Source organism: Salvelinus fontinalis, chromosome 1 (genome assembly GCF_029448725.1).
Source record: "Salvelinus fontinalis isolate EN_2023a chromosome 1, ASM2944872v1, whole genome shotgun sequence".
Taxonomy (NCBI): domain Eukaryota; kingdom Metazoa; phylum Chordata; class Actinopteri; order Salmoniformes; family Salmonidae; genus Salvelinus; species Salvelinus fontinalis.
The window spans coordinates 77,717,865-77,736,762 of NC_074665.1; the positions used below are offsets into that span (position 1 = coordinate 77,717,865).

Consider the following 18,898-nt stretch of genomic DNA (forward strand, 5'->3'; position numbering starts at 1 on the left):
TGTATACTCCAGACAGAGAGAGAGAGAGAGAGAGATGATAATACTGTATACTCCAGATAGAGAGAGATGATAATACTGTATACTCCAGATAGAGAGAGATGATAATACTGTATACTCCAGATAGAGAGAGATGATAATACTGTATACTCCAGATAGAGAGATGATAATACTGTATACTCCAGACAGAGAGATGATAATACTGTATACTCCAGATAGAGAGATGATAATACTTTATACTCCAGATAGAGAGAGATGATAATACTGTATACTCCAGATAGAGAGAGATGATAATACTGTATACTCCAGATAGAGAGAGATGATAATACTGTATACTCCAGATAGAGAGAGATGATAATACTGTATACTCCAGATAGAGAGAGATGATAATACTGTATACTCCAGATAGAGAGAGATGATAATACTGTATACTCCAGACAGAGAGAGATGATAATACTGTATACTCCAGATAGAGAGATGATAATACTGTATACTCCAGAGAGAGAGAGATGATAATACTGTATACTCCAGAGAGAGAGATGATAATACTGTATACTCCAGATAGAGAGATGATAATACCTTATACTCCAGACAGAGAGAGATGATAATACTGTATACTCCAGATAGAGATAGATGATAATACTGTATACTCCAGACAGAGAGAGATGATAATATTGTATACTCCAGACAGAGAGAGATGATAATACTGTATACTCCAGATAGAGAGATGATAATACTGTATACTCCAGACAGAGAGAGATGATAATACTGTATACTCCAGATAGAGATATATGATAATACTGTATACTCCAGACAGAGAGAGATGATAATACTGTATACTCCAGAAAGAGAGAGATTATAATACTGTATACTCCAGACAGAGAGAGATGATAATACTGTATACTCCAGACAGAGAGAGATGATAATACTGTATACTCCAGACAGAGAGAGATGATAATACTATATACTCCAGACAGAGAGATGATAATACTGTATACTCCAGATAGAGAGATGATAATACTGTATACTCCAGATAGAGAGAGATGATAATAATGTATACTCCAGATAGAGAGATGATAATACTGTATACTCCAGATAGAGAGATGATAATACTGTATACTCCAGATAGAGAGAGATGATAATAATGTATACTCCAGAGAGCGAGATGATAATACTGTATACTCCAGACAGAGAGAGATGATAATACTGTATACTCCAGAGAGCGAGATGATAATACTGTATACTCCAGACAGAGAGAGATGATAATACTGTATACTCCAGATAGAGAGATGATAATAATGTATACTCCAGACAGAGAGAGATGATAATACTGTATACTCCAGATAGAGAGAGATGATAATACTGTATACTCCAGACAGAGAGACGATAATAATGTATACTCCAGACAGAGAGAGATGATAATACTGTATACTCCAGACAGAGAGAAAGAGATGATAATACTGTATACTCCAGACAGAGAGATGATAATACTGTATACTCCAGACAGAGAGAGATGATAATACTGTATACTCCAGACAGAGAGAGAGAGATGATAATACTGTATACTCCAGAGAGCGAGATGATAATACTGTATACTCCAGACAGAGAGAGATGATAATACTGTATACTCCAGACAGAGAGAGATGATAATACTGTATACTCCAGATAGAGAGATGATAATACTGTATACTCCAGACAGAGAGAAATGATAATGGTATACTCCAGACAGAGAGAGATGATAATACTGTATACTACAGACAGAGAGAGATGATAATACTGTATACTCCAGAGAGAGAGAGATGATAATACTGTATACTCCAGACAGAGAGATGATAATACTGTATACTCCAGACAGAGAGAGATGATAATACTGTATACTCCAGACAGAGAGAGATGATAATACTGTATACTCCAGATAGAGAGATGATAATACTGTATACTCCAGACAGAGAGAGATGATAATACTGTATACTCCAGACAGAGAGAGATGATAATACTGTATACTCCAGATAGAGAGATGATAATACTGTATACTCCAGACAGAGAGAAATGATAATGGTATAATCCAGACAGAGAGAGATGATAATACTGTATACTACAGACAGAGAGAGATGATAATACTGTATACTCCAGACAGAGAGAAATGATAATGGTATACTCCAGACAGAGAGAGATGATAATACTGTATACTACAGACAGAGAGAGATGATAACTGTATACTCCAGAGAGAGATGATAATACTGTATACTCCAGACAGAGAGAAATGATAATACTGTATACTCCAGACAGAGAGAGATGATAATACTGTATACTCCAGATAGAGAGAGATGATAATACTGTATACTCCAGATAGAGAGAGATGATAATACTGTATACTCCAGATAGAGAGAGATGATAATACTGTATACTCCAGATAGAGAGAGATGATAATACTGTATACTCCAGACAGAGAGAGATGATAATACTGTATACTCCAGACAGAGAGAGATGATAATACTGTATACTCCAGATAGAGAGAGATGATAATACTGTATACTCCAGAGAGAGATGATAATACTGTATACTCCAGATAGACAGATGATAATACTGTATACTCCAGATAGAGAGAGATGATAATACTGTATACTCCAGATAGAGAGATGATAATACTGTATACTCCAGACAGAGAGATGATAATACTGTATACTCCAGATAGAGAGATGATAATACTGTATACTCCAGATAGAGAGAGATGATAATACTGTATACTCCAGATAGAGAGATGATAATACTGTATACTCCAGATAGAGAGAGATGATAATACTGTATACTCCAGACAGAGAGAGATGATAATACTGTATACTCCAGATAGAGAGAGATGATAATACTGTATACTCCAGACAGAGAGAGATGATAATAATGTATACTCCAGATAGAGAGAGATGATAATACTGTATACTCCAGAGAGAGATGATAATACTGTATACTCCAGATAGACAGATGATAATACTGTATACTCCAGATAGAGAGAGATGATAATACTGTATACTCCAGATAGAGAGATGATAATACTGTATACTCCAGATAGAGAGAGATGATAATACTGTATACTCCAGACAGAGAGAGATGATAATACTGTATACTCCAGACAGAGAGAAATGATAATGGTATACTCCAGACAGAGAGAGATGATAATACTGTATACTCCAGATAGAGAGAGATGATAATACTGTATACTCCAGATAGAGAGATGATAATACTGTATACTCCAGACAGAGAGAGATGATAATACTGTATACTCCAGACAGAGAGAGATGATAATACTGTATACTCCAGACAGAGAGAGATGATAATACTGTATACTCCAGATAGAGAGAGATGATAATACTGTATACTCCAGATAGAGAGATGATAATACTGTATACTCCAGATAGAGAGAGATGATAATACTGTATACTCCAGATAGAGAGAGATGATAATACTGTATACTCCAGATAGAGAGATGATAATACTGTATACTCCAGATAGAGAGATGATAATACTGTATACTCCAGACAGAGAGAGATGATAATACTGAATACTCCAGATAGAGAGATGATAATACTGTATACTCCAGACAGAGAGAGATGATAATACTGTATACTCCAGACAGAGAGAGATGATAATACTGTATACTCCAGATAGAGAGATGATAATACTGTATACTCCAGACAGAGAGAAATGATAATGGTATAATCCAGACAGAGAGAGATGATAATACTGTATACTACAGACAGAGAGAGATGATAATACTGTATACTCCAGACAGAGAGAAATGATAATGGTATACTCCAGACAGAGAGAGATGATAATACTGTATACTACAGACAGAGAGAGATGATAACTGTATACTCCAGAGAGAGATGATAATACTGTATACTCCAGACAGAGAGAGATGATAATACTGTATACTCCAGACAGAGAGAGATGATAATACTGTATACTCCAGATAGAGAGAGATGATAATACTGTATACTCCAGATAGAGAGAGATGATAATACTGTATACTCCAGAAAGAGAGAGATGATAATACTGTATACTCCAGATAGAGAGAGATGATAATACTGTATACTCCAGACAGAGAGAGATGATAATACTGTATACTCCAGACAGAGAGAGATGATAATACTGTATACTCCAGATAGAGAGAGATGATAATACTGTATACTCCAGAGAGAGATGATAATACTGTATACTCCAGATAGACAGATGATAATACTGTATACTCCAGATAGAGAGAGATGATAATACTGTATACTCCAGACAGAGAGATGATAATACTGTATACTCCAGACAGAGAGATGATAATACTGTATACTCCAGATAGAGAGATGATAATACTGTATACTCCAGATAGAGAGAGATGATAATACTGTATACTCCAGATAGAGAGATGATAATACTGTATACTCCAGATAGAGAGAGATGATAATACTGTATACTCCAGACAGAGAGAGATGATAATACTGTATACTCCAGATAGAGAGAGATGATAATACTGTATACTCCAGACAGAGAGAGATGATAATACTGTATACTCCAGATAGAGAGAGATGATAATACTGTATACTCCAGAGAGAGATGATATTACTGTATACTCCAGATAGAGAGAGATGATAATACTGTATACTCCAGATAGAGAGATGATAATACTGTATACTCCAGACAGAGAGAGATGATAATACTGTATACTCCAGACAGAGAGAGATGATAATACTGTATACTCCAGACAGAGAGAGATGATAATACTGTATACTCCAGATAGAGAGAGATGATAATACTGTATACTCCAGATAGAGAGATGATAATACTGTATACTCCAGATAGAGAGAGATGATAATACTGTATACTCCAGATAGAGAGAGATGATAATACTGTATACTCCAGATAGAGAGATGATAATACTGTATACTCCAGATAGAGAGAGATGATAATACTGTATAGTCCAGATAGAGAGAGATGATAATATTGTATACTCCAGATAGAGAGAGATGATAATACTGTATACTCCAGATAGAGAGAGATGATAATACTGTATACTCCAGATAGAGAGAGATGATAATACTGTATACTCCAGATAGAGAGAGATGATAACACTGTATACTCCAGATAGAGAGATGATAATACTGTATACTCCAGATAGAGAGATGATAATACTGTATACTCCAGATAGAGAGAGATGATAATACTGTATACTCCAGATAGAGAGAGATGATAATACTGTATACTCCAGATAGAGAGAGATGATAATACTGTATACTCCAGACAGAGAGATGATAATACTGTATACTCCAGATAGAGAGATGATAATACTGTATACTCCAGACAGAGAGAGATGATAATACTGTATACTTCAGACAGACAGATGATAATACTGTATACTCCAGACAGAGAGAGATGATAATACTGTATACTTCAGACAGACAGATGATAATACTGTATACTCCAGACAGAGAGAGATGATAATACTGTATGCTCGAGACAGAGAGAAATGATAATGGTATACTCCAGACAGAGAGAGATGATAATACTGTATACTCCAGATAGAGAGAGATGATAATACTGTATACTCCAGACAGAGAGAGATGATAATACTGTATACTCCAGACAGAGAGAGATGATAATACTGTATACTCCAGATAGAGAGAGATGATAATACTGTATACTCCAGATAGAGAGAAATGATAATACTGTATACTCCAGACAGAGAGAGATGATAATACTGTATACTCCAGACAGAGAGAGATGAAAATACTGTATACTCCAGACAGAGAGAGATAATAATACTGTATACTCCAGATAGAGAGAGATGATAATACTGTATACTCCAGATAGAGAGAGAGAGATGATAATACTGTATACTCCAGACAGAGAGATGATAATACTGTATACTCCAGATAGAGATAGATGATAATACTGTATACTCCAGACAGAGAGAGATGATAATACTGTATACTCCAGACAGAGAGAAATAATAATGGTATACTCCAGACAGAGAGAGATGATAATACTGTATACTACAGATAGAGAGAGATGATAATACTGTATACTCCAGACAGAGAGAGATGATAATACTGTATACTCCAGACAGAGAGATGATAATACTGTATACTCCAGATAGAGAGAGATGATAATACTGTATACTTCTTACAGAGAGAGATGATAATACTGTATACTCCAGACAGAGAGAAATAATAATGGTATACTCCAGACAGAGAGAGATGATAATACTGTATACTACAGACAGAGAGAGATGATAATACTGTATACTCCAGACAGAGAGAAATGATAATGGTATACTCCAGACAGAGAGAGATGAAAATACTGTATACTACAGACAGAGAGAGATGATAATACTGTATACTCCAGACAGAGAGAGATGATAATACTGTATACTCCAGACAGAGAGAAATGATAATGGTATACTCCAGAGAGAGAGATGATAATACTGTATACTCCAGACAGAGAGAGAGAGATGATAATACTGTATACTCCAGATAGAGAGATGATAATACTGTATACTCCAGATAGAGAGATGATAATACTGTATACTCCAGATAGAGAGATGATAATACTGTATACTCCAGACAGAGAGAGATGATAATACTGTATACTCCAGATAGAGAGAGATGATAATACTGTATACTACAGACAGAGAGAGATGATAATACTGTATACTCCAGATAGAGAGAGATGATAATACTGTATACTCCAGACAGAGAGAGATGATAATACTGTATACTCCAGATAGAGAGAGATGATAATACTGTATAGTTCAGAGAGAGGGAGATTATAATACTGTATACTCCAGACAGAGAGATGATAATACTGTATACTCCAGATAGAGAGATGATAATACTGTATACTCCAGATAGAGAGAGATGATAATACTGTATACTCCAGACAGAGAGAGATGATAATACTGTATACTCCAGACAGAGAGAAATGATAATGGTATACTCCAGACAGAGAGAGATGATAATACTGTATACTCCAGATAGAGAGAGATGATAATACTGTATACTCCAGATAGAGAGATGATAATACTGTATACTCCAGACAGAGAGAGATGATAATACTGTATACTCTAGACAGAGAGAGATGATAATACTGTATACTCCAGACAGAGAGAGATGATAATACTGTATACTCCAGATAGAGAGAGATGATAATACTGTATACTCCAGATAGAGAGATGATAATACTGTATACTCCAGATAGAGAGAGATGATAATACTGTATACTCCAGATAGAGAGAGATGATAATACTATATACTCCAGATAGAGAGATGATAATACTGTATACTCCAGATAGAGAGAGATGATAATACTGTATAGTCCAGATAGAGAGAGATGATAATATTGTATACTCCAGATAGAGAGAGATGATAATACTGTATACTCCAGATAGAGAGAGATGATAATACTGTATACTCCAGATAGAGAGAGATGATAACACTGTATACTCCAGATAGAGAGATGATAATACTGTATACTCCAGATAGAGAGATGATAATACTGTATACTCCAGATAGAGAGAGATGATAATACTGTATACTCCAGATAGAGAGAGATGATAATACTGTATACTCCAGACAGAGAGAGATGATAATACTGTATACTCCAGACAGAGAGAGATGATAATACTGTATACTCCAGATAGAGAGAGATGATAATACTGTATACTCCAGATAGAGAGAAATGATAATACTGTATACTCCAGACAGAGAGAGATGATAATACTGTATACTCCAGACAGAGAGAGATGAAAATACTGTATACTCCAGACAGAGAGAGATGATAATACTGTATACTCCAGATAGAGAGAGATGATAATACTGTATACTCCAGATAGAGAGAGAGAGATGATAATACTGTATACTCCAGACAGAGAGATGATAATACTGTATACTCCAGATAGAGAGAGATGATAATACTGTATACTCCAGACAGAGAGAGATGATAATACTGTATACTCCAGACAGAGAGAAATAATAATGGTATACTCCAGACAGAGAGAGATGATAATACTGTATACTACAGATAGAGAGAGATGATAATACTGTATACTCCAGATAGAGAGAGATGATAATACTGTATACTCCAGATAGAGAGAGATGATAATACTGTATACTCCAGATAGAGAGAGATGATAATACTGTATACTCCAGATAGAGAGAGATGATAATACTGTATACTCCAGATAGAGAGATGATAATACTGTATACTCCAGATAGAGAGATGATAATACTGTATACTCCAGATAGAGAGAGATGATAATAATGTATACTCCAGATAGAGAGATGATAATACTGTATACTCCAGAGAGAGAGATGATAATACTGTATACTCCAGACAGAGAGAGATGATAATACTGTATACTCCAGAAAGAGAGATGATAATACTGTATACTCCAGAAAGAGAGAGATGATAATACTGTATACTCCAGAGAGAGAGATGATACTATTGTATTCTGCAGACAGAGAGAGATGATAATACTGTATATGTGTCCTGGTTACCATCAGTGTGTGTGTCCTGGTTACCATGAGTGTGTCTGTCCTGGTTACTGTGAGTGTGTGTGTCCTTGTTACCATCAGTGTGTGTGTCCTGGTTACCATGAGTGTGTCTGACCTGGTTACTGTGAGTGTGTGTGTCCTGGTTACCATGAGTGTGTGTGTCCTGGTTACCATGAGTGTGTTTGTCCTGGTTACCATGAGTCTGTGTGTCCTGGTTACCATGAGTGTGTGTGTCCTGGTTACTGTGAGTGTGTGTGTCCTGGTTACCATGAGTGTGTCCTGGTTACCATGAGTGTGTGTGTCCTGGTTACCATGAGTGTGTGTGTCCTGGTTACCATGAGTGTGTCCTGGTTACTGTGAGTGTGTGTGTCCTGGTTACCATGAGTGTGTGTGTCCTGGTTACCATGAGTGTGTGTGTCCTGGTTACCATGAGTGTGTCCTGGTTACTGTGAGTGTGTGTGTCCTGGTTACCACGAGTGTGTGTGTCCTTGTTACCATGAGTGTGTCCTGGTTACTGTGAGTGTGTGTGTCCTGGTTACCATGAGTGTGTCCTAGTTACCATAAGTGTGTGTGTCCTGGTTACCATGAGTGTGCATGTGTCCAGTGATGCTCCACCAGTAGATCCCTCCAGCCTGTGAGGAGAGGAGGATAGGTGTGTTCCTCCAGTGCTTGTCCCCACCCCTCCGCTGCAGGAACAGCAACGCGTCCACAGGGGGCGTTGTCCTACACACATGCATCACATACACACTCAGTAAACACATGTTGAATACTGTATTTCAATTTGCAATAAAGCATTGATGTAAAAAAAAACATACACACACACACACAGACACACACACACACACACACACACACACACACACACACACACACACACACACACACACACACACACACACACACACACACACACACACACACACACACACACACACACACACACACACACACACACAAGACTCACAGTGAGTGAGTGGCCCTCTGCAGGCGAACCAGGGGTCGCTGTGTGTCCAAGGTCCAGACGATGACCTCTCCATCATGGCTGCCCGTAGCAATGACCCCCAGGGCAGGGCAGTGGTCAACCACCAGGATGTCAGCTCTGTGTTGCTGACCTGACTTCCACGACATGTCTGCCCTCACAAACACATCCTTCACCAACACAAACAGTCATATTGGAACCAGACAATCACCAGAATAATATTCTCATTTGCATCTTGGTGCCAACATTGCGTTCATTCAAATGTGAAAACAAACCAAGTTTTCCACTGTATATCTATGGCTTTATATCTACCCATCTGAATACTCACGTGCAAAATTCTAGTTCCAAATTGTAGTGACTGATACTGTACATATAATAAGACCCAGAGGTCATACTCTGCATCGCTCACTGACATCATTTACATACACCCCCTCTTATCCAAGAAGTTTTATTAGTGTTCTTATAAACCCCACCGGGTTCTGCTGACGTCGAACAATAAGAAACCTCAGAGCAGATCTGTATATATACAAGTTGGAAGTTTACATACACCTTAGCCAGATACATTTAAACTCAGTTTTCCACAATTCCTGACATTTAATCCTAGTAAAAAAATCCCTGTTTTAGGTCAGTTAGGATCACCACTTTAATTTAAGAATGTGAAATGTCAGGATAATATTAGAGAGAATAATTGATTTCAGCTTTTATTTCTTTCATCACATTCCCAGTGGGTCAGAAGTTTACATACACTCAATTAGATTTGGTAGCATTGCCTTTAAATGGTTTAACTTGGGTCAAAGCCTTCCACAAGCTTCCCAGAATAAGTTGGGGGAATTTTGGCCCATTCCTCCTGACAGAGCAGGTGTAACTGAGTCAGGTTTGTAGGCCTCCTTGCTCACACGCTTTTTTAGTTCTGCCCACAAATTTTCTATAGGATGGAGGTCAGGGCTTTGTGATGGCCACTCCAATACCTTGACTTTGTTACCCTTAAGCCATTTTGACACAACTTTGGAAGTAAGCTTGGAGTCATTGTCCACTGGGAAGACCCATTTGCAACCAAGCTTTAACTTCCTGACTGATTTGAGATCTTGAGATGTTGCTTCAATATATCCATATAATTTTCCTTCCTCATGACACCATCTATTTTGTGAAGTGCACCAGTCCCTCCTGCAGCAAAGCACCCCTACAACATGATGCTGCCACCCCCGTGCTTCACGGTTGAGATGGTGTTTTTTTCGGCTTGCAAGCGTCCTCCTTTTTCATCCAAACATAACGATGGTTATTTTGGCCAAACAGTTCTATTTTTGTTTCATCAGACCAGAGGACATTTCTCCAAAAAGTACGATATTTGTCCCCATGTGCAGTTGCAAACCGTAGTCTGGCATTTTTCTGGCGGTTTTTGAGCAGTGGCTTCTTCCTTGCTGAGCAGCCTTTCAGGTTGTTGATATAGGACTCGTTTTACTGTGGATATAGATACTTTTGTACTTGTTTCCTCCAGCATCTTCACAAGGTCCTTTGCTGTTGTTCTGGGATTGATTTGTACATTTCGCACCAAGGTACGTTCATCTCTAGGAGACAGAATGCATCTCCTTCCTGAGCGGTATGACGGCTGCGTGGTCCCATGGTGTTTATACTTGCGTACTATTGTTTGTACAGATGAACGTGGTACCTTCAGGCGTTTGGAAATTGCTCCCAAGGATGAACCAGACTTGTGGAGGCCTACAATTTTTTTCTGAGGTCTTGGCTGATTTCTTTTGATTTTCCCATGATGTCCAGCAAAGAGGCACTGAGTTTGAAGGTATGTCTTGAAATACATCCACAGGTACACCTCCAATTGACTCAAATGTGTCATTTTCTGGAATTTTCCAAGCTGTTTAAAGGCACAGTCAACTTAGTGCATGTAAACTTCTGAACCACTGGAATTGTGATACAGTAAGTAAGATACTATAAGTGAAATATTCTGTCTGTAAACAATTGTTGGAAAAATTACTTGTGTCATGCACCAAGTAGACGTCCTAACCGACTTGCCAAAACTATAGTTTGTTAACAAGAAATTTGTGGAGTGGTTGAAAAACGAGTTTTAATGACTCTAACCTAAATGTACAGTGGGGCAAAAAAGTATTTAGTCAGCCACCAATTGTGCAAGTTCTCCCACTTAAAAAGATGAGAGAGGCCTGTAATTTTCATCATAGGTACATTTCAACTATGACAGACAAAATGAGGGGGAAGAATCCAGAAAATCACATTGTAGGATTTTTAATGAATTTATTTGCAAATTATGGTGGAAAATAAGTATTTGGTCACCTACAAACAAGCAAGATTTCTTGCTCTCACAGACCTGTAACTTCTTCTTTAAGAGGCTCCTCTGTCCTCCACTCGTTACCTTTATTAATGGCACCTGTTTGAACTTGTTATCAGTATAAAAGACACCTGTCCACAACCTCAAACAGTCACACTCCAAACTCCACTATGGCCAAGACCAAAGAGCTGTCAAAGGACACCAGAAACAAAATTGTAGCCCTGCACCAGGCTGGGAAGACTGAATCTGCAATAGATAAGCAGCTTGGTTTGAAGAAATCAACTGTGGGAGCAATTATTAGGAAATGGAAGACATACAAGACCACTGATAATCTCCCTCGATCTGGGGCTCCACACAAGATCTCACCCCGTGGGGTCAAAATGATCACAAGAACGGTGAGCAAAAATCCCAGAACCACACGGGAGGACCTAGTGAATGACCTGCAGAGAGCTGGGACCAAAGTAACAAAGCCTACCATCAGTAACACACTACGCCGCCAGGGACTCAAATCCTGCAGTGCTAGACGTGTCCCCCTGCTTAAGCCAGTACATGTCCAGGCCCGTCTGAAGTTTGCTAGAGAGCATTTGGATGATCCAGAAGAAGATTGGGAGAATATCATATGGTCAGATGAAACCAAAATAGAACTTTTTGGTAAAAACTCAACTCGTCGTGTTTGGAGGACAAAGAATGCTGAGTTGCATCCAAAGAACACCATACCTACTGTGAAGCATGGGGGTGGAAACATCATGCTTTGGGGCTGTTTTTCTGCAAATGGACCAGGACGACTGATCCGTGTAAAGGACAGAATGAATGGGGCCATGTATTGTGAGATTTTGAGTGAAAACCTCCTTCCATCAGCAAAGGGCGTTGAAGATGAAACGTGGCTGGGTCTTTCAGCATGACAATGATCCCAAACACACCGCCCGGGCAACAAAGGAGTGGCTTCGTAAGAAGCATTTCAAGGTCCTGGAGTGGCCTAGCCAGTCTCCAGATCTCAACCCCATAGAAAATCTTTGGAGGGAGTTGAAAGTCCGTGTTGCCCAGCAACAGCCCCAAAACATCACTGCTCTAGAGGAGATCTGCATGGAGGAATGGGCCAAAATACCAGCAACAGTGTGTGAAAACCTTGTGAAGACTTACAGAAAACGTTTGACCTCTGTCATTGCCAACAAAGGGTATATAACAAAGTATTGAGATAAACATTTGTTATTGACCAAATACTTATTTTCCACCATCATTTGCAAATAAATTCATTAAAAATCCTACAATGTGATTTACTGGATTGCTTTTCTCATTTTGTCTGTCATAGTTGAAGTGTACCTATGATGAAACTTACAGGCCTCTCTCATCTTTTTAAGTGGGAGAACTTGCACAATTGGTGGCTGACTAAATACTTTTTTGCCCCACTGTATGTAGACCTCCGACTTCAACTGTAAATAGATATCATTCCTGAAAGTTCTCTTGTAAGGAAGGCTGGTAGCTCTGAGTGTAAGTACATGGAGCAGACACGATAGTGACAGATAACATTGGGGTTGAGGTGTGGTGGACTCTTCATCTGAGAGTGCATGGAACGTGTTTATCCTGGCTGGCACACAATAACTTTTTATTGAAAAAGAAAGTGTAGGTGTTTTCTCACCTTAGCCCGTTTGATGTCATACTGAGCGACCTGCTGGCTCCACCCCACGGCCAGCAACTGGTTGTCATGGAGACAGATGACCCCTGTGACCTCTGAGAGGGTGACAGGCTCTAGCTTGTGTAGGTTGAGGCCATTCAGTAGGTTCCACACCTTTTAACAGACAGAAACAGCACATCATAGTAAACCACATCTGTGTCCATCTGAAGCTGTTCTAACTGAACCGTAGTGAAGGAGGAGGTCTTAACAGAGACTTGGAGAAGTCTCCTGCTTTTCCCCTTTTCTTCAGTTATCACACATCAGTAACATGATTGGATAGGTGAAAGCACAGGCTCCACTGCATAGGCTGCACTAACTTTTACCACAGGGTACCTTGATGGTTCCGTTGCGTGCGCCAGTGATGAGTCGTCTGTGGGAGGAGTCTAGCGCCATGCAGGTAATCTCCTCGTCTCCATGAGCACTGGTGATCTTCAGACGCATCCTCCCTGTTTCTACGTCCCACACTGATACAGACGAGTCATCACATCCGGCGATGACCTACACACACATATAAACACCCACGACACACACACACGACACACACACACACACACACACACACACACACACACACACACACACACACACACACACACACACACACACACACACACACACACAGATGTAAACATTTACACACATATGGACGTAAACACACACATACAGTATGCACACCTTCATGGCTGTGACAGTGTATAAGATTCCATACCTACCTGTTTCAGTGTGGGGTTGTAGAGAGCACAGGAGAGGGGGGCACCATGGCATTGTCTTCCCCCTCCTCTTCCCCCTCCTCCCTGCTCATCCCCCCTCCCCCCTTCCTCCAGCCTCAGCCTGGCCAGGTAGTCTCGACAGGACACCAGGATATGGGGCGGAGTCTGCGACAGGAAGGGCGGGGCCACCAACAGGAAAGGGAAGTTGCCGTGCTCTGGGGCACGCCCTGGCTGCAGACAGGGGAACTGCAGGTGGACAGTCCTCAGACAGCGATTGGAGGAGATGTCCCACACCCTCAGCTCCTGCACAGAGATAACCAGGTGTGTAAAACAAACTTCATCTGAAAGCTCCTGCACAGAGACAACCAGGTTGGTAAACAAACTCCATCTGAAAGCTCCTGCACAGAGACACCCAGGTGGGTAAACAAACTCCATCTGAAAGCTCCTGCACAGAGACACCCAGGTGGGTAAACAAACTCCATCTGAAAGCTCCTGCACAGAGACACCCAGGTGGGTAAACAAACTCCATCTGAAAGCTCCTGCACAGAGACAACCAGGTGGGTAAACAAACTCCATCTGAAAGCTCCTGCACAGAGACAACCAGGTGGGTAAACAAACTCCATCTGAAAGCTACTGCACAGAGACAACCAGTTGGGTAAACAAACTCCATCTGAAAGCTACTGCACAGAGACACCCAGGTGGGTAAACAAACTCCATCTGAAAGCTCCTGCACAGAGACAACCAGGTGGGTAAACAAACTCCATCTGAAAGCTCCTGCACAGAGACAACCAGGTGGGTAAACAAACTCCATCTGAAAGCTCCTGCACAGAGACAACCAGGTGGGTTAACAAACTCCTTCTGAAAGAAATCAAAAAGTGGAAAACAAAAACCACCTGGGCCACAGCCAGGACAGAATACCTTGTGGTGTAGTACTGGTACTTCAGTCTAGGGATAGGTTTGCCTCTCTCTACCTGTCTTGGGTGAGAGCTTACAGCTTACCCGTGAAGCTACGGCTAGTGTTGTGTCTCTAGCCAAGCTATCTGGTGGTTATTGACTTACAGCATCTTTGGAGTAGCTGAGGACCTGTCCCAGTGGTTGGTAGATGACCACGTCCAGTACTGTGGTGCCGTGACCATGCAGGACCGCGACTGGCCGAGCGGTCATGTAGCAGTTCCACAGTTTGACCGCAGGGTCCAGACCACCCGTCACCAACAGGTTGAGAGACCTGCTGAAATCAAAGCACGTCACACCCTGCGGAGGAGGGAGAAAGGAGAGAAGAGAGAGAGAGTGAAAGAGGTTGGGGGAGGAGAGGGAGCAAGAGAACAGAGGAAGAGAGACATACAGACAGACAGACAGGACAGCAGACAGACTTAGAGAAAGGGAAATTAGGATTTGTGGGTCACTAAAATAAAAGGTAGCGTGACTAAATATTCTAAAAATACTGCCTTTCCTATTAGTTTATAATGGTGAACTGTTGAGGACAGCTTAATTGTTCAACTGACCAAAGCTAGACTGTTTTATAGGAGCACTGCTCAGAAGCCATAACAACCAATACAAAACACCCCACCCACTTTAATCACTTCCTCAGCAGGGCCAGTCACATTACATGTTTGCTCTCCAGCAAACGTTAATTATATCCTGTGTGTGTGTGTGTGTGTGTGTGTGTGTGTGTGTGTGTGTGTGTGTGTGTGTGCGTGCGTGCGTGCGTGCGTGCGTGCGTGCGTGTGTGTGTGTTTATATTGGTTATAGGGTGGGACTCGGCGACAGTAAGCAAGCTAAAACACAGTTATGACTCAAAATAATTCAGACAAGTTGAGTTTCATCATTCTGCGGTGTGACTGTTGACCTCTGTGGTTATTCATTATCCTCCATTACTATTTTGTGGAGATAGCTACCATGACATAAACTGAATGGGTCGGAGCCGACATTTCAATTTGACCTGCGTCAAGGTCACTCAGCCATTCTCTGTCTACTATCCAACCCAACCTTGAGTCCAAATCTGATAAAGAATGAGGCTGTATGGTACATTACATACTGGGTGGTTGAGCCCTGAATACTGATTGCCTGACAGCAGTGGTATATCAGACTGTATACCACGAGTATGACAAAACAGTTATTTGTACTGCTCTAATTACATTGGTAACCAGTTTATAATTGCAATAAGGCACCTCGGGGGTGTGTGGTATATGGCCAATATACCACGGCTAAGGGCTGTATCCAGGTACTCCGCTTTGCGTCGTACCGAAGAACAGTCCTTAGCCGTGGTATATTGGCCATATACCACACCCTCTGAGGGCCATATTGCTTAATTAAATAACAGCTACCCTTTTTGTAGAATCCCACATAAATGGTGGCTTCATTGTGTACTCCATAGTAACAACACATGAAATACTCATAATAGTGTAGATACTGTGTTATATTATTACCTTATTGATTCTCCAAACATAGGGTTTTCTCCTGAGTGACATGTGCATGATGACCACTGAGGAGGTGTCGCTTCCTGATGATGTCATGATGAGGTCAGTGTGGGGCTCGAAAATGATCCTGTTGATTGGTTCCTGGTGGACTGTGGGGATGTGTTGGTAGGAGACTAGGCGGCTGTGGTCACCAATATCCTGTTAGGAGACATGTTCTCACCATAATTTGGGCTCCCGAGTGGCTCAGTGGTCTAAGGCACTGCATCTCAGTACAAGAGGCATCACTACAGTATCTGGTTCGAATCCAGGTTGCATCACATCTGGCCGTGATTGGGAGTCCAATAGGGCGGCGTACAATTGGCCAGGATAGGCCGTCATTGTAAATAAGAATTTGTTCTTAAATGACTTGCCTAGTCAAATAAAATACCAGTAAACCAACCCTGGTCCAGCAGAAATCTGAAGAACACACATTAACTTTTGGTACCAAGGAACACATAACACACGTAGCAAGACAAATAACTACCCTAGAAGTGCCCGTAACACACGTAGCAAGACAAATAACTACCCTAGAAGTGCCCGTAACACACGTAGCAAGACAAATAACTACCCTAGAAGTGCCCGTAACACACGTAGCAAGACAAATAACTACCCTAGAAGTGCCCGTAACACACGTAGCAAGGTTACAGAACAGATTTTACTGTCCATTGGTTGGAACGTCATTTTGTCTTTGGCCTTTCCCAACATCCCCCAGACACACATTTAGAGGCACAGGTCAGTGCAGCGCCCCTGGTTGGAGAGCAATGGGGGCATAATTATATCCTCCTGATTCCTGCGTACAAGCAAAAATTAAAGCAGGAAGCACCAGTGACTCGGTCAATAAAGAAGTGCTCAGATGACGCAGATGCTAAGCTACAGGACTGTTTTGCTAGCACAGACTGGAATATGTTCTGGGATTCTTCTGATGGCATTGAGAAGTACACCACATCAGTCACTGGTCTCATCAATAAGTGCATTGATGACGTCGTCCCCACAGTGACTGTACGTACATACCCCAACCAGAAGCCATGGATTACAGGCAACATCTGCACTGAGCTAAAGGGTAGAGCTGCCGCTTTCAAGGAGCGGGACTCTAACCCGGAAGAAATGCACTCCGACGAACCATCAAACAGGCAAAGCATCAATAAAGGACTAAGATTGAATCGTACTACACTGGCTCCGACGCTCGTCGGATGTGGCAGGGCTAGCAAACTATTACAGACTACAAAGGGAAGCACAGTCGTGAGCTGCCCAGTGACACGAGCCTACCGAACAAGCTAAATTACTTATATGCTCGCTTCGAGGCAAGCAACACTGAAGCATGCATGAGAGCATCAGCTGTTCTGGACGACTGCGTGATCACACTCTCCGTAGCTGATGTGAGTAAGATCTTTAAAGTGCTCAACATTCAAAAGGCAGCAGGGCCAGACGGATTACCAGGACGTGGACTCCGAGCATGCGCTGACCAACTAGCAAGTGTCTTCACTGACATTTTCAACATGTCCCTGACTGAGTCTGTAATACCAAACATGTTTCAAGCACACCACCATAGTCCCTGTGCCCAAGAACACTAAGGTAACCTGCCTAAATGACTACCGACCCGTAGCTCTCACGTTTGTAGCCATAACGTGCTTTGAAAGGCTGGTCATGGCTCACATCAACACGATTATCCCAGAAACTCTAGACCCACTCCAATTTGCATACCGCCCTAACAGATCCACAGATGATGCAACCTCTATTGCACTCCACACTGCCCTTTCCCACCTGGACAAAAGGAACACCTATGTTAGAATGCTATTCACTGACTACAGCTCAGTGTTCAACACCATAGTGCCCTCACTAAGCTAAGGACCCTAGGACTAAACACCTCCCTCTGCAACTGGATCCCGGACTTCCTGACGGGCCGCCCCAGGTGGTAAGGGTAGGTAACAACGCATCTGCCACGCTGATCCTCAACACAGGGGTCCCTCAGGGGTCCGTGCTCAGTCCCCACCTGTACTCGCTGTTCACTCATGACTGCATGGCCAGGCATGACTCCAACACCATCATTACGCTTGCCAACGACACAACAGTGGTAGGCCTGATCACCGACAACGATGAGACAGCCAGGGAGGAGGTCAGAGATCTGGCCGTGTGGTGCCAGGACAACAACCTTCACCAACAAACTATCATTGTCCAAACACACCAAGACAGTTGTGAAGAGGGCACGACAAAGCCTATTGCCCCTCAGGAGACTGAAAAGATTTAGCATTGGTCC

General features: G+C 41.3%; 1 protein-coding gene across 1 annotated transcript in view; it reads right to left on the reverse strand.

The window, feature by feature from the left end:
- The window catches only part of LOC129860192 (WD repeat-containing protein on Y chromosome-like), a 73,738-nt gene that overhangs the window by 50,046 nt on the left and 4,794 nt on the right, over positions 1–18,898 (reverse strand). Inside the window, exons 8-14 of the mRNA XM_055930606.1 lie at positions 16,615–16,803; positions 15,248–15,439; positions 14,192–14,491; positions 13,812–13,976; positions 13,443–13,592; positions 9,496–9,680; positions 9,115–9,254 (exon numbers count right to left, since the gene is read on the reverse strand). Of these exons, the coding sequence (XP_055786581.1) occupies positions 9,115–9,254; positions 9,496–9,680; positions 13,443–13,592; positions 13,812–13,976; positions 14,192–14,491; positions 15,248–15,439; positions 16,615–16,803 (1,321 nt within the window). The remainder of the gene's footprint in view (positions 1–9,114; positions 9,255–9,495; positions 9,681–13,442; positions 13,593–13,811; positions 13,977–14,191; positions 14,492–15,247; positions 15,440–16,614; positions 16,804–18,898) is intronic.